Source organism: Pelodiscus sinensis, chromosome 1 (genome assembly GCF_049634645.1).
Source record: "Pelodiscus sinensis isolate JC-2024 chromosome 1, ASM4963464v1, whole genome shotgun sequence".
Taxonomy (NCBI): Eukaryota; Metazoa; Chordata; order Testudines; family Trionychidae; genus Pelodiscus; species Pelodiscus sinensis.
This window is the reverse complement of record NC_134711.1, coordinates 209,257,718-209,283,229: the sequence shown is the minus strand read 5'-3', so window position 1 is coordinate 209,283,229 and position 25,512 is coordinate 209,257,718. Positions and strand designations below refer to the sequence as shown.

Sequence of the window (25,512 nt, the reverse complement as noted above, 5' to 3'; positions counted from 1 at the left end):
CACTTCATACCTCCATAAACAATAATAGCACATACAATCCAATAGGATATTACAATGTTCAACAGATCCAGACTTTTTAAATGATACCTCAGTAAGCTTATTTTGTACAAAACATCAGAATTGTATCACCATGGTGAATATGGAGATTCCAGGGTGCCACCTTGAGGTACAGAGTGTCGCATGCTGCCCCAGTATTTCCCAGTTATGGAGTATATGATAGAAACATTCTGCCACATGTATAGTCACTGAAATACCCCATGTTCTAGTCCAAGCTCAGCCATTTTGTACATTCAGTCATGCCTTACTCCAGTGGTCACCAACTAGGCCATCAGAATCTACCAGTAGATCTTAGAGCCTCTGACAGGAGATCCTACTGATTTGGCCAAGAGGCTATCAAGTGCCAGTACTTCAGCTGCTCCTCCATCTACTGCTGCACAGCTCCTGCCCTTTGCCCTGGAGCTGCCCCTCGTTCTGGGAGCCTCCTGCTTTCTGGGCAGGGGGGAGAGAAAGGGTGCTGATGTCAGAGTGCCCCTCTCCCACTCTCTATCCTATCTCCAGAGAACAGAGAGGGGGCACAATAGGACTTGGGATGGAGGGAGTTTGCTGGCTGCTTTAGGGAGTGGTGCAGGGCCAAGGCAGGGGTGAGCCTGCCTTAGCCCCTCTGCACCACCACCCAGGAGCCCAGCTGGGGCCCACATCCAAACTCTTACCCCAGTCATGAACCCCCTCCTGCACTGCAAGCCTTTGTCCTAGCCTGAGCACTCCTGCATCCAAACGCCCTTCCAGAGCCTGCACCTAGAACCCCCTCCTATGTCCCTACTGCCTGCCCCAAGCTCAGCTCAGGTCCTCTCTCATACTCCAGATCCCTTAATCCAAGACCACAGCCTGCACCCCAACCCTCTGCCCCAGCCTGATGAAAGTGAGTGAGATTGGGCAAGAGAGGGAGGATGGAGTGAGCAGGGGCGGGGCCTCGGAGAAGGGGTGGGAAGGAGGCGGGGCAAGAGTATTTATATTTGAGGTAGATCTTGGATTTCACTTAAATTCAAAAAGTGATCTTGTTCTCAAAAAGGTGGGAGACCACTGCCTTATTCTGTGACTGCTGCCACTGATTGGAATGGCAGAATGAGGCCTCAATTGACAACATGCCTGCCTCTGGAATAAATTATATTATAGGTAACAACATGGGAAATAGCCTTTTAAACCTTCTGCCTCTTAAAGTATTAATTTCATTATAGGGATTAATCTTCCTTTACTTGAGAAGTTAATCAGTTCTCACAAATGACACAAGGGAGAGGTTTCAGAATGATAAGTGCCTACTATTCAGCCATTTTGAGTAGGCTATCATAGATTCTAGGTAAAAGGACAATACAGTTTGGATAGGGAGTTTTAGCTGCAAAAGAGTATAATAACAGCTACAATAACTGTTCCAAAGAATGCATTATAAACAATAAGTTGTTATTAAGTGTACATTTGCAGGTACAGGTAAATACCAATATTTTCATAAGAGTTTGTTGAACATGTGATGCAGTTACAAACAAGGGATTTTACGTGCACAGCTATGCATCTATCAGATCTTTTAGTGAAACTATTGTTCACTACACTTAAAAAATCCACAAAAATCTGAACCAAATAAACGTGTGTTCACATTTGCTGACTGATCAGTGCTCTCTTGCTAATCAATATACATGTATACTCCTATTTGTAGCCTCATTTGCACTATTTAAGCAGCATCTAAAAGATTTCTCTTCCTGTCATTCAGATAAATAATGGCCTTTGAAACAAAAAAGATGTTTTGTAGCAGATGAAAGTCTAGTTTTTACTGATGTTGAGGCCAAAATATTAACTTAAAAATAAGTTTTCCATCTCCAGATCCCCTTTGAACTCCACACTGATGCTGAGAATTACATATTAATCTGAAATATTTTCCTAGTTGAACCACATAGCTCACTGAAGTTACGGGAGTGTTTAACTTGAGTGAAATAGGCCTTAATTCAGGCCCTATAACATAACAGAGTTGCATGTATGCCCTATGAACTGAGGAAAAATGTTCCCATCCACCCTATTTTTATGACTGACGGGGAAAGCATGCAATCACTGAGTACATTTATATAAATATGGAAGACTTTTTATGTTTATTTGGCTGATTTTGGCTCCCCTTCTCAGTCAGGTGAAATTCACTCTTAGGAAGAGAGAGCCTATGTTCCAGTTAAATTCTACTTTAGCCTACTTTGAAAACTTAAATTGGGTCAGGATTCTATTATGTAGAGGTGAGTTCTTCCTATTGAATAGTAATCTATTTCAGAAGAAACCCCTCTGACTGACAGAGGTAGAACTGGGATTATTGGTTCATATAGTTCTTGGAAAGATTTATATTAGTCTTAGCCCATCCCCTCCCATAACAGCCAAACTCTGGCCCTGAGCTGGACAAATAGAATAGATGATATATAATATATGTTAGAGAACAATATATGTCAGGTGATATTTTTAAAAATAAATAATATTTTAAAATTCCATTAATTTACAAGTGCACACACATTAATTTAGTTACCCAGTTAAGCATGGACATCTGCTTAAGTGTCAGTGTGCTTATTGGCTGTGCTCATAGGTATACTAATCACTTAATTGCTAGGTTCTTATCTTTTTCTCAGAAGTATTTCTATAGCACCTATCACCAGTAAGGAAGCACTGGAGATATGAACTATTCATATGCTTGTCCATAGTGTACCCAGGTCTTGAAATACCTCTTTTCAAGGATGCAGCTGATCCTCTGCTCTCAGACTCTCCCACATAAAAACAATTAAAGCTTTACGCAAGGCTATTGTAAGCTCACCTAATTGTAATAGCCAGATCTGTGTGTGCAGCTCAGGTTTTGAAAATGTAGTCTGCATAATCTAGCCATGTCTACAAGAGAAAATATGCTAACATCATGTTATCACCTACTATCGTTTTTAATTCCAGCTTTTTTTTCATTTACTCTGTAACAGACTTTGTCACTAAACTTTGAATATCCTCTTCCCTCTAGGTGATTTGCATGGAAAACTAGATGATCTTTTGCTGATCTTCTACAAGGTAATTACATGCTTCATTCCTGAGCATTTTCACCCTTTAGAACTAGCACTAGTAAAGCACCTGTATACCTCATAGGTATTGTTAAGTATTACATATGTGCTATTCAGTCACAGAACAGTAGGGTGTGCTAGCTAGTTCTATGGCTATTGCTGTGTTTCCATCTCAGAAACCAAATGTCCATTTTCAAGGGAGAAATCTGGGTGTCTGACTCTCTGACCGTTTGACTGAATGCCAAGCAGAGGGCTCAATCTAGTGAAATAATCCAAAGTTAGAGATGGCCGCTTGTATCATCTACAAAGTTCTGGTCAGGCCCATCCCTGGGGTGGGAGGGAGGGCCCCCACTGCCTGAGGCCCTGCCTCCACTCCATCCTTTCCCCAAGGGGTTTACGAGGTGTGACGGGGGTCTAGCACGTGGCAACAGCAGGGCTCAGGCTTCCCTGCAATTATTGGGGCGGTGGGAGCCCGGGAAGGGGACTGGCGCAGCAGTGGCCTCTGCTAGTCAGGCCTGTCCCCTCCCCACCTCTGCAGTCACCATGGTGGCGGGAAGCACAGCACCTTGGCCCCAGCCCATGGTGCTCTGCTTCCCTGAGCCCTGCTTCCCTTGGAGGAGCAGAGCAAGCCAGGCTGGTGTTCACTACTTCCTGCCACCGTGGTGAAACCCGCCTGGGAGATTGTGGCGAAGCAGCTCAGGCTCCACATCCTGGGCTTCTGCCACTGAGATGGGTGTGGGGGAGGTGAGCCCTGCTGATGCCCTGCACCAGCCCTCTCCCCCAGCTTAATCCCCCAGGCCACCCTGGGCCCTGCATGCTCCCAAAAATATGGAGTACTGTCCCATCCATAAGTCAGTTGGGGCAGCCACCTCCTCAGCCCAGGGCCCAGGACAGCTGCCCCAAACTGTTCCGGTGCTACTGTAATGCTTTGTAAAGGATCAGTTCTTCAAAGAGAATGAGCCAAATTCATCCCTGGTGCAACCCTGCATCATGGCTGATTTAGCCATTATGAACAATGCAGCAGTTTTCTCAACTTCCCCAACCCATTTACACTTCCAATCAGTGTCTACAAAAGTGCTTTCTTTTTCACTTACTGGAAGAGAAGTGCTGAGCACTTCTATCTGCTTAAAAGCTTTCTCATTTTTGAAAGCAGTCATGCAGTTTTGCACAAAGTGAAAATATCTTGGGCATCCCACATTCCTCCATTTAGCCTTCAGCAGCTGTTCATGTGCTTCATGTTAAATAAAACATAATTATGCTTTGCTAATGTGGAAAAAAATAAAACTCCAGGCTGTCTTCTCTGCAGTTTTATATTTAGCTGAGGGCACAAGCATTTCCCTACAATAAGTTCCAAATTTCTTTTCTTTTAAGCATGATTCACCACCTTTCAATTTAACACATACTCCCTCTCATTTCTCTTTTGTGATTGATTATTTTGCATTCATCTGCATTGAACCAAGGCTGGCTGGCATGAGTTAAGCCAGGTGCTTCAGTGATGTAATGCCTCTTTAAGTGGCTCAGTTATACTTTCCTCTCATCTGTCAACTGCAAATGTGAATATTTTGTCCAAGCAGAACCTAATTAAAAACACTTTAGTTCAATACTGACTTATGCAGGGGTCAGCTTCCCATGTTATTAAGTTACCAATTTTGGCTACTTCTTTGCTTCCCTGCTTTTTAGCTGGTAGTTCAATGAGACAATTTTTTCCATTTCAAATTGCATATTAGTACAGCAAGAGAGAGAGACTGGATTCAGTGTATTTTTAGTACTCGGAGCACATGGCATAGTAAAACACTATGTTTCCAGAGTGATTACTTGAATGTTCATAGCTGCAAACAGTCCTAGGTGGGATGTACCCTTTGAAAATATGACATTGAAGAGCAGGGTTTGGAATAATGAAAACAGAGCTCTGTGTGAAGGATGAAATTCTGACTCTGCTGGAATCAATGGCCAACACCTTCTGTGTTAGGATGTTATTGACAAGAGTCTTTCATCAACCTACATAGAAAGGCAAAGATTTTGTCATGACTTCTGAGTGGTCAGGCAGTGCAGGATTGAGGAACTTACTTATTTGGAGAGTGATTAATTGATCCAGATGCAGACAGTTCAATCCTCAGCACAGATTTAAGTAGCCCTTAAACTTACGGATTTCCCAGTAACACCCTCCTGACATGTCCATGATCTGCCACCAAGTGCCAGGGGATCCTGCATGAGGCGGTGGAATTATGTACAATAGTCTATGCCAGTGATGGGCAACCAATACTAATGAGTGGGCTGCATGAACGGCCCTCTTTCATCTCAGTGGGCTACATGACATGGCCTGTGGCCCACTGGGGTTCTGCCTCCAGTCTTCACACCCCCTCTCCTCTGGGTCCCCATCCCCTTCTCATGAACTGGGGCACTAGAGCCCTTCACTTACTACTTCTCCCCTCCTTGCCAGCACTTTGGGAGTGCCATGAATCCATTGATTCTTGCTGGGTCCCCACTCCTCTCCCTCCCTCCCAGTGCTTGAATGCTCTTAATCCACTGATTCACAATGTTCTGAAAGTGCTGGGAGGAAGGGGGAGTAGGAAGTCTGGGGCCCCAGTATGCAGGAGGCACTTGGGAGAGGGGGGCAGACAAGGGGGCCATGGGCCACAGGTGGAACCCCAGTGGGCTGCAGGTGGCCTACCACTGGTCTATGCTGACTCTGCATGTCCCAGGATGCATGGCATGTCAGGGGTGTTCTTGAATGAGGGAGGTGACTTATAGGCCATGGCTGTGTTATGGCCACTTTTCTTGAGCATACTCAGTGCAAAAGAGCCTCGGGTCATGAATGAATTTTCCTTTCTCCCCTCCACCTCCACCTAACCCCACAAGTTCCAGATCGTCATCTTGCATAAGGCATAGTTTAAATCAGGGAAAGGGGAACTACAATTTACATCAGCTGGGTATTTGGTCAGCACTACTCCGGGGATCCATTTGCAACTCTATCAGCACCACATTCTTGCACTTAAAAGGGACTTTTTCCTTTAAGATAACAAATGCTGGTAGCTCCCCATCAGATGGAACAAAATGATGGGATTGTCTAAACCAGTGTTTCTCTAACTCTGTTCCACGGAGCCCCAGGGCTCCATGAGACATCTCCAGGGGCTCTGGGAGGTTGACAAACTAGAAACATCGATAGGTACAACACATACAATCAGTGGACTGCTGGGGTCCGCATACATTTTTACTCACGTAAAGGGCTCTGGAGCCCAAAAAGTTTGAGAACCGCTGGTCTAAACACCCAGCTGAAGAACTCAACCCTCTACTGAGTGTGGTAAATTGGAGATGACGGCTAACTCCCTTTTCGCAAGGCTTAGTTACAAGATGTGGCTTTCAATAAAGCTTTTGAAAAAATGTAGAAAACAATGAATGGTCCTGCATGACACTATCTACATTTTTTGTTAGTATCTAAGGTGCTGCAAGACTATTTATTTTTTAAATTTTTTCAATTACATACTACCCGGCTACCCCTCTGAGACTTTTAAATATAGTTTTTGGTTTGCTAGCCTTAGGATTTTTACTATACTGCATTCACACATCTCTGAACCACTAATGAATAAAAAAGGTTAGGTGCTACATAGGTTTAAATAACAAAGTTGATCAGTTGAAGTGTTTTACATAATATTATGCCTGATACTTTTGCCTTTCATTTTTTAAAAAGACTTCCTCCCTTTTTCTTAATTGGCATGTCCATTTTGTAGATGCTTCATTCAGGGCATGAGTCTTTGTTAAATTAATGTTTCCAAAGCCTTGGAATTTTAAATTGTTTATTACTAAATTAGACTCCATTAAATTGATGCTCTGTTGAACTGATGTGCTGAAGTACTCTGAAGTTGAATAGAAGACAGAAAACAAAGGGAAGTTAATTAAGCACTAACACAAGAGGATAAAATAATGATGCCCAGCAGCAAACAGCCTCATAGTACTATTCTGCAAATCATTAGAGAGCTATTTTTTGTTCTCATCTCTGAAGAGTCTGAAGCTTCTATAGATTTTAATGTTGTTTTGCTCTGGAACTATGACTGTCAGTGAACATTGGAGAAATGGAAAGCACATTAAAACTTGGCAAGAGAACACCAAAGAGCTAAAATACCACTTTGGTATAGCCGTGTTTTAAGTTCAAAATCTAAAGTAGTTTTTAAAAAGTAGGTGTGTGACAAGCCTTTCCCAGAGCGAATTGGTGGAGCTCAGAGAACAAACACCAGTTGATGTTACTTCAACAATCTAACTTTCCACATACTTCTACCCATTCGTTGCCTTTTATTCCCAGCCTGTGCTCTTCATAGAACTAAAATACCAGAATCAGAAATCAAATACTGCTCTCAATGTGAACACCAATGGAAAAACGCCCTGTTACTTCATTACATTTTGGATCAGGCCGTAGCCAGCAACTCAGTAGTTTACCCAGATCTTTGAATACAGTGATGTGCCAAATCATGTATCCCATGTTACTCCCCGGAATAAAGTCATTGGGAAGCTTCACTTTGTCAAGGAATCTCATAGCTGCTCAAGAAATGCTGAGTAACTTGTGCTGTGGTGTTGTGTTATAGCCTAGGGCTGTAAAACTTTGGATGACTTCACAGTATTGAAGCTGTCCTGTGATCATGTGTATGGTGATAATCTACCATTAATGTATGTGTATGTAAAGTGGGTTTTTACTTAGCAGGGTGATCTCTATTGCATGACAGAAGTGGAATAAGCAGTTCTAACATTCATATCACTTAGAAGTGATGGAGATAGAAATATTGCTGTCATGCTTCCTGTAAACTGATCGTTTCCATTGGTACATTGACAACCAAACTAGGTGAAACATAGTACAATAGATTGACTTAAGATATAGCTCTAAATTGTCATTCGTGATAATGAAATGCCTTAGCTTCTGAACTACTAAGTGTGGATTATTTCTATACCTACAAAGCTCAGATCCCTTGTCCCCTGAATCTTAGAACTTTTCAGATCATAGCTTTCTTCTGGAGTGTACTAGCCTGGGCCTGTCCAGCTTTTTTCAGTCTTAACAGTAGAGTGTCTCATGGGCACTTCACCTCTCATTCATAATGAACAGACCTCGTGCTCTCCATCTGCAACTATATCACTTCCCTACAGTAGTGGCATTTATGGAAAATAATATAACATTAGGAGAGTGTGACGGGTTCAATCATAGGAGTCCCCCTGGGGCTTTCACCCGGTGTGCTGATCACGCCACTGAGCCCGCCAGACTGCCCTCTGGGGCACCCGACCACCCTATCCTGCTGGGCTAGAAGCTCTGATCTCCCCCAGCCAAGGCACAGAATTGGGGTTACTGTCCTGCAGCAAAGTAACATAGATGCTAAACCAGCCCAGCTCTGGGGAGGGCTTCAGTTATAAGTCCATTAACAGCACCCAGGAGCACAGCCCCAAAGAGGACCAAACCCCCAAATAAATCCATCCTACTCTATATAAAAGTTTTACACAGAAAGTTCTCATACAGTCAGTCCTCTTTATCAATGAAAGAGAGATTTGCATAGTGGCTGCTCCCCACCCCACAGGTAACAATTATTTACACAGAATGCTATAATAAACACAAGTGTTTTTATTTAGCATAAAAAGTAGGATTTAAATAATTACAGGTGAAAACAGGCCGATCAAAAGTTACTGAGCCAAAATAAACAAAACACACCATCTAACCCTAATACATGAATAAACTTGTTAGATGCAAATTCTTATCCTAACAGTGCTAATAATTTATTTCACAAACTAGGCAACCTCCTAACTTGGACCAGTCTTTCCCCTTGTTCAGTCTAAGATGTTTCCAGTAGGTATCTTGGGTGATAAGTAGGGGTTTCCTGACTCCTGGCAACTACCACTGTTGCTTGGTTTCCCACCTTTATATCCCTTTTGCCCAAGATGGGAATTATTTGTGTTCAGTTCAAACTTTTGTCACCATGAGCTGAAAAGTACCAGATTCAAGATGGGTTCCAACATCAGGTACCTGGACATACCAACCGCAATTTGGGCTTACAGGAAAAACAAAACCATTCACAGATTGTTACCTTGTGCACCAGGCCATTAAGTTTCCGGAGTATCAATAATGGCCCTCATTAGCACATTTATAATTATAAACAGATCCACACTTAATATTTCTGACTTCACATACAAGAATGATACATCTACAGAAATAGAACATACATATTCTACTGATTGTAACTTTGAAAATGGTGTTACATAATGCATTTTGCCTAAAGTGTCTTCAAGTTATACATATTCTTATTCATAAGCCAATTTTCATAGGGCCCTACCAAATTCATGGTCCATTTTTGTCAATTTCATTGTCATAGGATTTTAAAATGGTAAATTTCATGATTTCAGGTATTTAAATCTGAAATTTCATGATGTTGTAATTGTAGGGATCTGACCCAAAAAGGAATTGGAGGAGGGATTGCAAGATTATTGTATGGGAGTTACTGCTGCACAGCTGCTGGCCAGGAATCCTGCTCTGAAGACAGAGCTACCACCAGTAGCAGCAGAGGAGAAAGGATGGCATGGTGGATGTGGTATACGTAGACTGTAGTAAGGCAAAGGTCATGCAAGACCATATAAAAAAATGAGGAGTAACGTTAGTTTGAACCAAGGGGTTTGATTCGAACTAACACATCCCGGAGCGCACTTCCTGGTTCAAATCAGCTGGTGAGCGGAATAGCGCGCAGGCAAGATTATGCTATTGAAACGTGGGATATTTAAATCCCCACTTCATTAGCAATTTTGGTCGGCTACATTTGCATCCCTAGTTCGAACTAGGGAGCAAGTGTAGATGTACCCTGAAGCTTCTGTTCTCAGAGAGTAGTTATTAACGGTTCACGATCCTGCTGGAAGGGCATAACAAGTGGGGCTCCGCAGGGGTTTGTTTTGGGACCGGTTCTGTTCAATATCTTCATCAATTATTTAAATATTGGCATAGAGAGTAAGCTTACTAAGTTTGCAGATGATACCAAGCTGGGAGGGGTTGCAAGTGCTTTGGAGGACACGGTCATAATTCAAAACGATCTGGACAAACTGGAGAAATGGTCTGAGGTAAATAGGATGAAGTTTAATAAGGACAAATGCAAAGTACTCCACTTAGGAAGACATGATAGCGGTCTTCAGGTATCTAAAAAGGTGTCACAAGGAGGAGGGAGACAAATTGTTCTCCTTGGCCTCTGAGGATAGGACAAGAAGCAATGGGCGTAAACTGTAGCACGGGAGATTTAGGTTGGACATTAGGAAAAACTTCCTAACTGTCAGTGTGGTTAAACACTGGAATAAGTTGCCTAGGGAGGTTGTGGAATCTCCATCTCTGGAGATATTTAAGAGCTGGTTAGATAGACATCTGACAGGGATGGTCTAGATGGTACTGGGTCCTACCGTGTGGGAAGGGGACTGGACTCGATCTCTCGAGGTCCCTTCCAGTTCTAGCGTTCTATGATTCTATGGTATGGTATTGCCACCCTTAATTCTTCACTGCTGCCTGCAGAGTTGGGCCTTTAGCAGCTACTACTCTCTCTTCACCCACATCTGAAAGCTGCAATAAAGAAATAAGGGTGACAGGTATGGTATTTCCACCCTTACTTGTGCACTGCTGCTGGTGAGGTGCTTGCTGCCTTCAGAGCTGGGCTCCTGGTCAACAGAAAAACCACCACTTTCCAGTTGCCCAGCCCTGAATGCATCACAGAAGTATAAGTGGCAATATGTGACCTTCCTAAAATAACCTTGTGATTCCCCTGCAACTCCCTTTTGGGTCTGGTCCCTCAGTTGGAGAAATGCTGGTCTCTCCCTGTGAAATCTGTATAGTATAGGGTAAAAGCACACAAAAAGCCAGATTTCACAGATGGACACCAGATTTCATGGTCCGTGATGTGTTTTGCATGTCTGTAAATTTGCTAGGACTCTAGTTGTCAATTGGGTGTGTGTGTGTGTGTGTGTGTAGCAGAGAGTAATAATCCAATTGTGCCTTTTTAATATGATTTAGAAGGTGGAAACAACAATTAGAGTTAGTTCTATGTGAGCATCCAAATTTCCATGAATCATAAGCAAGTGCTATGCAGACCTCCTGTAGTCCAAAGATCTCCTAAAGAGGAGAGAAAATGTGACTGTACTGTCTCTCTCAGTCCATGTATTATATAGATGATCTAGCAATATAAACTGTGTTGCTTGCAATTCCACGTTGCCATGTTATAAAAACAAACATAACAGGGCATACAAGCGAAAATCCTGTAGCCTTACTTCTTAGACATTCATCTCAAGCCAGGCCTGTGAAGTAGGTTGCCTCACTGACTTTGCTTGTTTTTGTTTCCTACTGCAGAACGGCCTGCCTTCAGAAGAAAACCCTTACCTTTTTAATGGGGATTTTGTTGATAGGGGGAAACATTCCATAGAAATACTTATCATCCTGTTTGCTTTTCTTCTGGTCTACCCCAACCATTTACACTTAAACAGAGGGAACCATGAAGACTATATCATGAACCTGAGGTAACTTTATCTTTTGTCCTTTTCCCATGCAAGTATCTCATACAAGAACACCTTTTTGATCTATTTGCTACAATAATGATGACTAATTCCCACAGGTTTGTCTCATGCAAAACCCAGTGTTTCATATTCTGCATCTTACTCAGCAGAGGGAAGGGTTATTTTTTACTAAATACTTTAAACATGTAGCTGATTCATTTCTCACACCTGACCCCCTGAAGTCAATCAGCTTTGCAGAGCTTTCAAGTGTACTCAGTGGTGGATTAATCACTGGACCAATTGGGCCCATGCCCAGGGACCATAGGAAAATAGGTAACCCCACAGCCTAACTTTGCTGTCTGGCAGGAGCATCAGGCAGGGGACAGCAGGACAAGCCCCGGAACCCAACCCAGCTCCCCAACAGGAGCGCCAGAATGGGAGGAGGGAGGAATAGAGGGCACTTCAGGTAGAAGGGGCAGAGAGGAGCCCTACTTGCTGTGGCCTAGGGCCCCACAAAGTCATAACCCACCTCTGGCTGTACTAGATTTTGAGGCACACTCCATATTTTGTTTGAATCAGGTTGCCTGTTCCACAGCACTGATAAGGCAGCTAGTGTTCCGTGCCAAACACATGCCACTCCCTGTCCAGATATCTTGTTACACCAGAAGAAATGCACTAAGTTGGGAGCCAGGCATGGGTGTTGTTTGGGGAGGTGCAGGGGGGCATTACCCCCAAACAGGTGAAGCATAGGGGGGGGGGTCATGCACCATGTATTTCTGCAAGAGCTGAGCTTCCCTGCAGGACTCGCTGTGGTTGACCTGAGGGGAGGGTGGGGAGAAGAGGGCTTGGTCATTCCTATATTTTGGTTCGCAGGGAGCAGATGCAACAGCTTTTCCCATCCTCTGGGTCCTGCCACTACAGCTGGAAACGATTTCTTGGTTCCTTGTGCCTGCTTTACTCTACAACCCTGAGTACCCATAAGGGGCGAGGGGCAGAGCAAGAGGGCGAATTGAGGATAAGAGACAGTGGGGAAAGGAGGAGGGGAGGAAGGGATGTGGAAGAGAAGGGGATACGAGAATGGGCAAGTGGAAGCAGGAGCCCAGCATGTTGCATTTCCTGGGCATCTGCAGCCCCAGCTGGGAGGCAACTCCAGCAGCCCCAGAGCAGTGACATCACTGCAGCAGTCATGCTGGAGTGGTCACTAGCAGCCGCAGGGGCATCCCCATTATGGCATCGTATCCCACCCAGCACCGGCAGCCCCAGGTACTCCTGAAAGCAGGGGTGGGGAGAACCAGTGAACCAAGGGAGCTGGCTTCAGTGTTCACGTATGAGTGCATGAATGTGCATCGGTGCACTTCTCCCTTCCTCCCCCCAAATATACCAATCAGGCTATGCCTCTGGAGCCAGGGGACCAGGAGCAAATCCCATTTCTATTTACTGCTGCGTGTCAGCATTTATTGATCGAGGAGTCCTTCCACACCTTAGGAGACAGGCTGGCATCACCCTCCTTCATTGTACAAATAAGTGAATTGAAAGGCTACCCAAGGTGATCTCAAGAAAAACTGAGGCTGTGGCTGACCCAAATGTCCATTCAGCCACATTGCGTCTCGGAAAACATGTGCCAAAGCAGTGTTGTTAGCTATCCTGATTGTAACCTCCGGTCTCTCACCGCTGGACAACACTGTTTTCCCAGACACAGGAAGAGAATCCAACCATCGTGATCCCCAGCATTGCCTGCTGCCTAGCAAAGACTTGCTTGACCAAATAGTAAGGGATGGGTTGTCTCCCCCTCTCATGATTTTTACACAGAGGATATATTATTAGCTGAAGTGGTAGAGTGCTATGCAGGAGAGCTGAAGTTCAGAATTCAAACCATGGTGATGTCTATGTGAAAGGATCCTTGTGGTTGAAGATATTTTTTTAAACATGTTTGTTTAATTAGTGCAGTGAGACAATATTCTTAAAATGGGGTTTAAAGTGGAAAAAACATAGATCAATCAGTTATTGTGCGATGTGCAATACAACGGAGATGTTTCACATTATAGTCATTTGTGACATATTTGGAGTGGTTGTATCACATACTGGCAAATTTGAAGGCAGAGAGATGGGACTCTAAGTAAGCCTCTTGCACTGATAGAAAGCAGGACTTTCATCCCCCTGAAATCAATGGAGTCACAATAGTATAAAACCAATGGCAGATCGGAATCTTGCCCTTTGTGAAGCATGGACATGGTTGGTAAGCTTTTGGGAAGAACATAAATGATTGAAGAGGACATTTCTCACTGACTTTACTGGAACTTGTGCTCTGTAGTCACTTCGGTTCCTTTGAAAATTCATAAGGCAAAAGAATTGCAAGAAGTTTCTCTTTTGTTAATGGCCAAGAGCCCACCAGTTGCTGTTGTTCTGGGTCCATTAACATTATATAATGGTCAAAACTCATCCTAAGCTTAATGAATCAGAGAGTAGAGAAAAGCCATTTGTACACTATTAAATCAGGAAAATGTCTGGGCGTTTTATGGAAAACGGAAGAGGAAAAGAGGGAATGGAGAATTTCTGGGAGTGACTGTAGTTCTCTTTATTGTAATTATTTGTTAAAGAATTGCAGTGTTTGCACAAGCGATAATGGTAGATTTAATGTTTCACAACATGAATCAAAGAAACTCTTTCAGGGTGATAGTAAAAAGTGATCACTCAGAAAGTCAGTTTGTGACATTGTCTTTGTTTTTCAGATATGGCTTCACAAAAGAAGTTATGAATAAGTATCGGGTAAGATACCTTCTCTCCCCCTTTATTTGCTTCCAACATGTGCAAACTTATGTGTGTATCAACAAGAAGGTTTGGTCTCAGGAATATAGGGTAAATACAGAGTACCTCCATCAAGATCAACAGAATTATTTTGGATTTCTCCACATATAACCGTGAGATTAGAATTTGGACTGCCAGTTTTATTTATATCAAAGAGATGTATGAGGTGAAATAGGAAAAGTTTATAAAGTCAAACAGTAAACATTGGAAAAAATAAACTGAAAAAACAAAGAAATGATCAAGGTAGAATCCAGGGTCCTGAAGTTAAATTTTGGAATGTATATATTCATGCTATATTCCTCAGTTAAACCAATGCACTGAATTATTCCGAGAGATTATTGAAGTCTGAGCAAAACAATGAACTCAAAAGAATCTTCCACATTATTTGCTTATTGTGATTAGCACCAAAGGCTTTAAAGAATGATATCTAATAAAATAATCATTTTACAGTCCCATGGCAAAAAAATTGTAAATCTTCTGCAAGATGTTTATAGCTGGCTTCCCCTGGCCACTGTAATTGACAGCAAAGTACTAATCGTACATGGAGGTATTTCCGACACTACAGATTTGGATTTCCTGAATTTATTTAAGAGAAATAAGGTAAGAGACTGCACTTTTATGGTGTTACCTTTATTCTGTTTGTGATCTCTGAAAGCAGTTTATAAGCAAAAATATTAAGGTAAAGTTGTCTTAGCATTTTATAGATTTAGAGAAGACAGGAGATATTACCTAAAGATAATACAAGCAAAATAGAGGCAGTGATCCATAGAAGCTGCATTAATGTCCACATATACCAGACAAAGCACAGACTTGGTGTAAGGAAGGAAGGGAAACATTTGTGGTAGTGAATGGTGCCAGTGGACATTTTGAGCCAAATCTTCAGCTGGCATTAATGAATGTAGGTCCATTGAGATCCATGTCTGACTCACTACTGTGCTGGTGCACCACCCGAGGCTCTGACCCGCTGGGTACATTACCTTATTTTAGCACCTCACAGAAGTTTCAGGAGAACTATGAAATCCATCTAGAATGTGAATTTCTTCCTTTTCAATCAAGTTCAGATTTCCTGTAGTGATAATTGTGCACTGGACCCTGAGCTCTACACTCTGATCTGTGCCAGCAGAACTCCTTAGCCTGCGTGGAGTTACTTTATACTGATATGAAATCCCACAGAAGTCAAGGATCTCCCTATTTGGATCCTGTTTCAGGATCAAGCCCATAGGCAGCCACACTGCCCCTTTTCATAACTGAAACGAGTTCAGAAGACAAGAGGTCAAATTCAGCTATGAGATTAAACAGGTGCAACTCCCGCTGTAAACAGTGGAAGTTACTAACACCAAGTCTGTTATTTGCGCATATTAATGCTGCTTCTATGCAACACATAATTGACATGTAGAAATCACCTCCATGGGAGAGTATTGAAAGACTTCAGTAAGAGTCAGGCATTTGTGGGCTGGAATCCAGGCTATGCTCTGGCATTTGTGGTGTTGCAAACTGGTCCCTGGCACAGTTTGCTGTTACTGATATCTAGCTGCTATTTTTTTGCATGCTAAACAGTCTCCACTGGGGACAGCTCATATTTTTGAATCAGTGCCTTCGGTAGATAAGAGCTCTTTGGATGTTGGTCAAGACAGTGGGGAAAGACAGCTTCTGCTCAGATATGTAAGATTCTGTGGAAGAAAATTATAATAGAATCAATTTTATTTTTCTTTAATAAATTGTGTAAAACACATACTTTTTTGGCTAAAAATGAGCTAGTGCAAGTGGATTTCAAAAGAGAATGCAAGAAGCAGCCTGGGCCTTTCCAGAAAAGATTTGTTTTGAAATGAATTGCTATAGCCATCCAGCGCAGTTCCAGCAGAGCGCTAGCCCTAAGGCCAATTCTAAAAACTTAGGGTTATTTAAGGACCTTGTGTCTGATTCACTGCTGTGTTGTAGTTTTATCCTGGTGTTATTCCACTGATTTCAACTAAGTTACACCAGAGTAATGCTAGCATAAAGAGTGGTGAATCAGGTCCATGTTTCCCAGTAAACATTGTTTCATCCTGAGTATTATCAATAAAGGAACAGATTTTTCAACATGGGTATCTAACTTCCAGTGGAATTATGTACCAAAGTATCTACCCTGAGGTCAAGCATTGTATTTGGTAAAAAAGCTAAAGCTCAGCATTTGAATCTAGTTTGTGATGAGTTACTATGGCCTTAAAACAGTTATAGCTGAGAATATGGAGCATATGATGAAATGTGGAGCATCTTTGGCTTTTTTGGATTATACAAGCATCACGAGTCTGTCTTTTAGATGAAGTCTGTGCTGAGACCACCAAAATCAAGCACAGAGAGAAATTATGACCTGGAAAGAAGTGACTTTGTAGAGTATTCTCCTGTAACAAGAGTCAAGAGATGCCCTTCTAAGCAGGATATTGCTGACAGAAGAATGCCCAGACCATCATCTTCATCTAGCGATAGAAGACAATATACCAGTGAGCTGTTGGATGTTGGGGAGCACAAGTGGCTACTTCATGATGGTGTCAACTCTGGTCCACTCCGAGAGAAACAGTATCTAGCACACAGAGTTTGTACGCCAAGGATGCATCTAGAACTGACAGCAAAGGAATGGAAACAAGTATGTGAAATCAAATACACACTTCTCTAAGAAACCTATCTGTATATATAAATAGAATTTATTTTGCGTAAATAGGTTGTTTTGATTTCAAGATGAATAGAAAAAACTTTCAACTTCAGACATTCTGGGTAGTCAAGAAAGCAAAATCATTATGATTGGATCTACTTTTGCCTTTGGTCATTCAGATTCATTTAAAGACACTTTATTCTACTAAAATATTTTGTGTATTGTAATATGTCCTTTGTGTGCAAACATTTCAGTCCGTTTTAGTAGTACAGGTTGAACCTCTCTAATCTAGTACTCTCTGGTCTGGCAACATCCATGGTTTGGCATGATTTTAGTTAGCCACATGTCCACTTTTCATGGACGTGGCCAAGTTTCCTGCAGTCACTTAAAATTTGTTTATAGCCACCAGACTTGGCTCTCAGTGTTCTGTGCTGCTGTTTAGCTCTAATTTACCCCTAAATGTCTTCTAGAGCCTAGTAAGCAGTGGAGTGTCGGTAATGCTGCTACACAATATTGACATCTCATGGTTTGGCAAATTCTCTGGTTCGGCAACAGTCAGGTCCAGAAGATGCCGGACTAGAGAGGTTCAACCTGTATTTGATGCAGTTGAGTGTCCTTGTATGGTAGGATCTGATAGAACAAAAGGTACTTTAGTTTAAATAGACTATAATTTCACAGTCCTCTGTCAAAAATTGCACCTATTTTGTGAGTACAATGCACACACGAGCAGAATTGGAAAGCTGGACACTGACATACCGAACAAATCCCAGTTATTTGGGGTTGCATGTTCAGGGCTTGCTTTTTGTTCAGGGGTAAGAAATTTCTTTTGTCATCTTCCCTCTGCTTTTGCCTCGTTTACCAAAGAACAAGATTAAGCCCTCAGTGTATAATAATGTAATGAATTGTGACAACACTATGATCCACATATAATCTGAAAATAGAATTGTAAAAGCAGGTGTGTATTTTCTAAGTTTCTCTTTGGTCAGCCCTCGTAAGCAGGAATGGATGATTATATTGATTTCTCCACAAGCAACTCTCTTCTAACATTAGGAAACCTTGTGACTTAAAAAGGCAGGACCCTAAGCTAATACAGTTAAGACTGATAAAACTCTAGTGTGGAAATTGGACCATTCTTTTGACATGTGAGTCTTCCAGAGACAGCAGAAAACAAAAATTTTGTTCTCTCTTGACAAGCTATTTCTGTAATTGTTTGAAAATTCAGTGTAAAATCTACCTAGTGATTAAATTTAAAAGCTCAGATGGCTTATTTGTAGTAAAGGCACATAAGTGCTGGAATTCAGGGCATGGGGGTGCTGTGGCACCCCCTGGTTTGAAGTGGTTTCCATTATATGCAGGGTTTCCAGTTTGGTTCAAAAGCTCTCAGTACCCATTCTATAAAAATTGTTCCAGCACCCCTGTAAATGCAAATGAAAAGAAATGTTTTCTAAGTAAAAGGAATGTACTAGTGTCAGGCGGCGCACAGCTGGGGTCTACCTATCCCCCCTTGGTCCCGCCTCCCTTTTCCTCTTGCTCCCCCTCCCCCCGTGGTCCCGCCTCCCTTTTCCTCTTGCTCCCCCCGCCCCCCGGGCAGGTAGGTGGAAGGGACACGGGGAGGGTCCAGCTCCCCCTCCCAACACCACCCGGTCCCTGGGGTGTGCGGGTTATTTCACCAACCCTTTGATGCGCTGCCCCTGCCTAGCAGGACTCTGTGCATGGGGCCCTCTAGGGGACGCGCCCCTCTGGTTTGACGGTCCCTCCCAGTGTCCTGGATGGGCTGCCACTCTCACCGCAGCCCTGCAATGTCACTTCGCCCCTTTCTGTTGTCCCTTTGTGCGCAGGCGGGGGAAAGGGAGAGGGTAGGGGGACCCGGGCCCACCCTCACCTCCTGGCCCCAACCCAGTGCCCTAGGGGGGCGGCGAACACTGACCCTTTAAGGCTGGAGTGGGATTCCGCTCCACAAGTCTCCAGCCCCGTGGGACGAGCCAACTTGGGTTCCTTCCTATCCCTCCCCCTCTCTCCAACTGTGGTACCTGGTTCTCCAGCATCTCCAGTCGGGACGCCATCTGCTTCCCCTGGGGGTGCCACCTCAGCCCGTCGCCCAGCCGCGGGCTGCTCCTCTCCCGGCCTGGGGGTCGAGCTGCTCCCCCCCACAGGTGGACCCACCGGCTCTTCATCCTGCCGGTCGGGTACGTCCCCCGTCGCCTCCGGCTCTCCTTCCATCTTCTGGAGGGACATCCTCTCTGCCCCCATCCCAGCCGCACTGTCGGTGTTTAAAGCTGTCCAGTGGCGAGGCGTTTGCGCTCCGTCACAACTAGTTTAAGGAAAGAAAGAAAAATTGAGAAGATTATATTGGTGCTTAGTTGTATCTTATTGTGCTTGGGGCCCCTGAAATGGCTGGCATTTCTAAATAATGTCTGAGGTTGTAGCATGTGTTGTACTAGTTGTCAGTAATCATATGCATTGGTTTGCTATTCAAAGGTGGTTGATATTCTTTGGAGTGATCCAAAAAACCAAAATGGCTGCACACCAAACAAAGTTCGAGGAGGTGGTTGCTATTTTGGGCCCGACGTTACTGCCAGGCTTCTTAAACGGTATAATCTGAAGATGCTGATCAGGTCTCATGAGTGTAAACAAGAAGGTTATGAGATCAGTCATGATGGGAAGGTAAGATCCTCATTATAATTTAAAGTAAAATTTTGCTGTGAACGTCACAAGCTCAAACTTAGCAACTAAGTTAAGTGGTGAAAAAGGATAAGTTCTATAAAACAGGTAGTGGGAATATTCACCACTCATATGAGGTTGATTCAAGAAGTTCTTTCTTAGGCAAAACTACCCTCACCTTTGGGAGAAAGGGAAGAGAGATTTGTTAATGACTGCAAGAATGGTGCAATAACCATCTGTACTTTGAAATCACTAAAAACCTCCAAGTCAGACTAGCCTCCCCTTAGAAAGGTGCATTTTTTTAAAGTGTGTCTTTGTGTCACAGAAAATCAGCTCACTTAAAGGTCTACTGAATGTGAGGACCAGCACTTTGTAATAGAAACATTGTAGAACTTCCTGCAAGTGCTCCTGAAACTTTTGTTTGCATACTGAAAATTTGTCAGCACAAAAGCTATTTAGAGCACCACTGAAGGTAGGAAAACAATCAGAGCTACATTTTTATGCCTGAAATCTTACCCTGGATAAATTCTAGTACTGGGCATTGATAGGGAAGATGTCTCTTCATCATTCCTGTTGCTTATGTTTAAAATTCCAATAAACTTTTTGTAGCTATGCTGTAGTTCATTATTATAAATCACATACATTATTACATGGGTTTGCAACGTGAGGGTCATGACCATTCTCTCCTCCTTTTGTTGTTGCTACATGAGAAGTGGATTTCCCTGTATGGGAAAGGTCAGGAGGACCAACTGTTTTATATGTATCAATGTATACATGTTCCTTCAACTCCTCTTAATAGTTTCCTTCTTTTTTATTTCTCTCTCCACCTCTCCCTACCCCTGACCTGGATAGATAAATAGAAGGGAAGGAGATTCAAAACCATGATTTAGAGCCCAAATGAAATGTTGCTTGTGTTGCAAGAAGTAGCTAAGTGCTATTTGTTTTATAAACTGAAGTCTTCAGGGAATAAATCAAATAGGTAATATTAGAGCTGACATTTTGTTTAGCTGAGTGGCCATTGCAGGCTTATATATTATTATGGTTTTACACTTGATTTATTTAATTTTGTAACCGGTCTCACTAAAACCAGTTTTAAACTTCAGTCCCCAAATGGGGCAGCTTTACTCAATCCCATTGATTTTATCCGTCTTTTATAATCAGGTTATCACTATTTTTTCTGCCTCTAACTACTATGAGGATGGCAGCAATCGTGGTGCTTATCTTAAACTGAATCCTGATTTAATACCTCGCTTTGTGCAATATCAAGTCACTAAATCCACACGCAAACAGACTCTTCACCAGAGGTACAGTATGGATGACCTATCTAATGGACACATGTAAAGTGTATCAACATGAACCCAGAATAGGTGAATTGTTCACATTAGAGGTTACATGAGAGGTTTAATTGTATTTGCATTGTCATTTATTTTACTGGGTTTTCTTGTTTTTAAAACAGATTTAAAAACTAATGTGATAACAGATAAAAGGGTTCCAACAGCTTTAATTTGTTTTTTCAGAGCTATCTGCAGGTCTATAAAAATTATCGAGGATTTAAATTATATAAAACAGCAAATGTAGGATATATTTGGGGCCTGATTCACCATTGTATGACACTATTTCCATATGGGTGTAATACCATGACATAACAGTGGAGTAATACTGCTGTGAATCAGCCCAGGAATTTTGTCAGCATAATTCTGCTGCGCATGGCACTGTAGCCATCTTTGCTAATTTAAAGGACTTATTACTTAAATGTGTAATTCTGCCTAGCCACCAGATAAGCTCAGACAATTCTTTCTGGCTTTTAATGTCATTATTTTGGAAGGGTTCTTTGCACAGCTCCTAAATGGATATTATCAGAGGGGTAGCCGTGTTAGTCTGAATCTGCAAAAGCAACGAAGAGTCTTGTGGCACCTTATAGACTAACTGAAGTGTAGGAGCATAAGCTTTCGTGGGCAAAGACCCACTTCGTCAGATGCATGTGACGAAGTGGGTCTTTGCCCATGAAAGCTTATGCTCCTACACTTCAGTTAGTCTATAAGGTGCCACAGGACTCTTCATCGCTAAATGGATATTGTTTGTTACAGAGGATTGTTAGAAATACTGCACATGGAAAAAATTGAAGGGCTAGAGAATTTCAATCTTTTAATTGTTCTCTCTGATTATTTTCTTCATAGAGTGAGTGTAGTTGAATGGTCTGCACTGAAGTCATTACGAGAGAAACTTTACTGCCGGAGATCGGAACTCATTGCAGCTTTCCAACAGTATGACCCAAATTACACAGGTATTGAAGCCACCCACAACCCTCCTTTCATTTTCAGATAAAAGTAATTGGCTCTTAAAATTAAGTTGCCAGCATTATCAAATGCAGCAATCCACTCTCTCTAAGATGTAGTTAACAGCTAGCAAATATCTGGGGGAATTTGGCAATTTTGCTATGGCTCCAAATGCAACAATTGTAAAATTCCCCCAAAACTAATTATTTTGATATATTATTAGTACGTTATTAGTATTAAATTATTATTATTTATTTGATGTAGGATAGTTTTCTGTGTAAAGACTTATAAACAGTGCATAGAACAAACTTCCTCAACACTGGAGTGCATTAAGAGTACAGGAGCTTCAGGGCATAGCTGAGTTAGTCTGTTACAGAAAGAAAAACAACAAATGGTCTGGTAGCACTTTATAGACTAACAAAACATGTAGGCTACGTCTACACTGGCAGCTTCTTGCACAAGAACTCTTCCACAAGAGAGCGTCTACACTGGCATGTGCTTTTGCGCAAGAGCATCCATGCCAGTGTAGACGCTCTCTTCTGCAAGAAAGCTCTGATGGCCATTTTAACCATAGGGGCTTCTTACGCAAGAAATTCATGTTGCCTGTCTACAGTGGCCTCTTCTGGAAGAGCTCTTGCACAAGAGGGCTTATTCCTCATGGGGAGAGGAATAACTCTTCCAGAAGAAGCCCTGTTTTACAACGCTATACTGTAAATTTACTTCTGGAAGAACACTCGTGCAGTGTAGACAGCCAGCAAGTTTTTGCGGAAGAACATCTGTTCTTCCGGAAGAAGCTGCCAGTGTAGACGTGGCCATAGATGGTAGCTCATGATACCATCTATATGTTTTGTTAGTCTATAAAGTGCTACCAGACCATTTGTTGTTGTTTTTTTTATTAAGAGTATGGTTTGTCTTAATAATTGTTCCATTTCAGTAGCACAACATATTTTTCAAATGAATGGCATCCACTGAAGAAACTAGAATCTGTAGAACACATGGTGAATGAAGGGAAGGGCAGCAATTACCCATGAAGTCAGTGAGGGTATGTCTACACTACAGCACTAATTCGAACTAAGCTAATTCAAATTAGCGCATCTAGACTTAAAAACTAGTTCGAATTAGCGTTTTGCTAATTCGAACTAGCATGTCCACATTGAGTGGACCCTGAACCGAAGTTAACGCTGGCCGGAAGCAGTGCCGGCAGGGCATCAGATTAGGACTTAGAGCGTGGAGCTGCTGTCTCAGCCTAGCCGAGGGCTGTGCTTAAAGGGACCCGACCTCCACCTCGGACAGACAGTTCTCAGGGGTTCCCTGCTCACTTGTCTAACTCGATGAGGGACAGCAAAGCAGTCCTGGCTTGGAGTGCCCTGAATGCCCACACTCGGCACATCACAGCACTCGGCCATCAGCCCGGCTGCACTCGCCACAGGATGCCATCCGGGGAGGAGGGGTCAATCGGGGGGCTGCAGGAGAGCTTCCACCCCGAGGAGCCCGCAGAGCCAGCCCAGTCCTCCCCATCGGGGGCTCGTACCCCATTCCTCCCTCACCTCCTTCCACTTACCCATCCCTAGCCCCCCTCCCTCATGTACAAAATAAAGGACATGTGTGTTCAAAAATAGAAACTCTCTTTATTGAACAAAACTCGGGGAGACTGGGAAAAGGAGGTGGGAGAGGGGAAGAGAGAGGGTGGGAGAGGGGAGGTCAACTAAAATGATCAGGGGTTTGGAATAGGTCTCATATGAAGAGAGGCTAAAGAGACTGGGACTTCTTAGCTTAGAAAAGAGGAGACTGAGGGGGGATATGATAGAGGTCTATAAAAGCATGAGTGGTGTGGAGAGGGTGCATAAAGAAAAGTTCTTCATTAGTTCCCATAATAGAAGGACTAGAGGACACCAAATGAAATGAATGGGTAGCAGGCTTCAAACTAATAAGCGAAAGTTCTTCTTCACAAAGCAAATAGTCAACCTGTGGAACTCCTTGCTGCAGGAGGCTGTGAAGGCTAGAACTAGAACAGAGTTTAAAGAGAAGTGAGATAAAGTCATGGAGGTTGGGTCCATGGAGTGCTATTAGCCAGGGGGTAGAAATGGTGTCCCTGGCCTCTGTTTGTGGAAAGCTGGAGATGGATGGCAAGAGACAAATGGCTTGGTCATTGTCTTCGGTCCATCCACTCCAGGGTACCTAGTGTTGGCCGCTGTCGGCAGACAGGCTACTGGGCTAGATGGACCTTTGGTCTGACCCAGTACGGCCATTCTAAGCTCAGGGCTCAGGGTCGGAGGTCTCACTGGATCACCTTGATTTTCATGCCAACCTGCTCCTGGGTGGCCAGGCTGACAGCTATCCTGCGCTAGACGGCCACTTTCCTGTGCCTAGTGCGGAGGTCGTGGATGAGGTCCACGATGTCTGCACTAGACCGGGCGGGTGCCCGCCTCTTGCAGACCTGGGCAGGCTCCCAGGAGCCGCCAGCCTGGTCCCGGGAAGAGGCGGAGGGCTGGGTGGCAGCGGGTGGCTGGCTCGAGCCATGCCAGGTGCAGGGTCTGCTGGCTGGGTGCTGGCAGGCTTGCACCTGGCATGGGCACTGTAGCCAGACCGTGCCCCTTTAAGGGCTCCGGGGCCCGGGGGGGGGGGGCAGAAGAGTTTCCCTGGTGGTGCCCAGAGTGGCCACCAGGGAAAGCTGGGGAGGGCTAGCCTCCCACTAGTTCGAATTAAGTGGCTACACAGCCCTTAATTCGAACTAGTTAATTCGAACTAGGCTTAGTCCTTGTGGAATGAGGTTTACCTAGTTCAAATTAAGCGCTCCGCTAGTTCAAATTAAGTTCGAACTAGCGGTTTGTATGTGTAGTGCCTATCAAAGTTAATTCGAACTAACGTCTGTTGGTTCGAATTAACTTTGTAGTGTAGACATTGCCCTTAGCTCTTAGGGTCTCAGCATCTTACAGTTAGTGCTCAACACTTCAGAGGATCAGGGCCTAAATATGCTTGTCAAATGGCTGCTGTTAGATACCACTGGAGTAGGTCTAGAAAATGGTCTTCTGGTTGGCCCTTCATTACTGTATCTTTGCCAATGCTTGTGTAAGTACAAGAAATAAAGCCCTTTTCCGGAGGATCTCTTATTTCTACTTGAAAGCATAGGAAAAGAGGGCTTCTTGAAAGTAGGAATAAGAGATCCTCCGGAAAAGGGCTTTATTCTGGAGGATCGCGCCAGTTCTAGACACTTTTTTCCGGCTTTTCCCCAAGCCGGAAAAAAAGTGGCGGACATGTTTATTTAAATCCGCGGGAGATATTTAAATCCCCCGCGGATTTCCCTATTCTGACTTACCTGCTTTGCATGACTATTCCGTTTTATGGGGCCAGTGTAGACGTAGCCCTTCAGAAAGCTAGGCCTGAGGGGAACTGTGAGGGCCAGGGTAAAAAGTTAAGAGAGTGGGAATCTCCTCCTTATAGTCTGACAAGTGCCTAAAATGGGTGAAGCCATTGGGCAATGCAACTAGAAACACAAACACCAAGGCTACATCTACATCGCAGGCTTCTTGCACAAGAACTGTTTTTCACAAGAGTTCTTGCGCAAAAGCATCCATGGCAGTGTGGACACTCTCTTGCG

At 43.4% G+C, this 25,512-nt stretch overlaps 1 protein-coding gene across 1 annotated transcript in view; it reads left to right on the top strand.

Moving 5' to 3' along the window:
• Positions 1 to 25,512, top strand: part of PPEF1 (protein phosphatase with EF-hand domain 1) — a 65,739-nt gene that overhangs the window by 35,220 nt on the left and 5,007 nt on the right. Inside the window, exons 7-14 of the mRNA XM_075913813.1 lie at positions 3,023 to 3,069; positions 11,401 to 11,567; positions 14,273 to 14,309; positions 14,799 to 14,948; positions 16,648 to 16,971; positions 19,456 to 19,641; positions 20,800 to 20,942; positions 21,816 to 21,922. Coding sequence (XP_075769928.1) covers positions 3,023 to 3,069; positions 11,401 to 11,567; positions 14,273 to 14,309; positions 14,799 to 14,948; positions 16,648 to 16,971; positions 19,456 to 19,641; positions 20,800 to 20,942; positions 21,816 to 21,922 — 1,161 coding nt within the window. The remainder of the gene's footprint in view (positions 1 to 3,022; positions 3,070 to 11,400; positions 11,568 to 14,272; positions 14,310 to 14,798; positions 14,949 to 16,647; positions 16,972 to 19,455; positions 19,642 to 20,799; positions 20,943 to 21,815; positions 21,923 to 25,512) is intronic.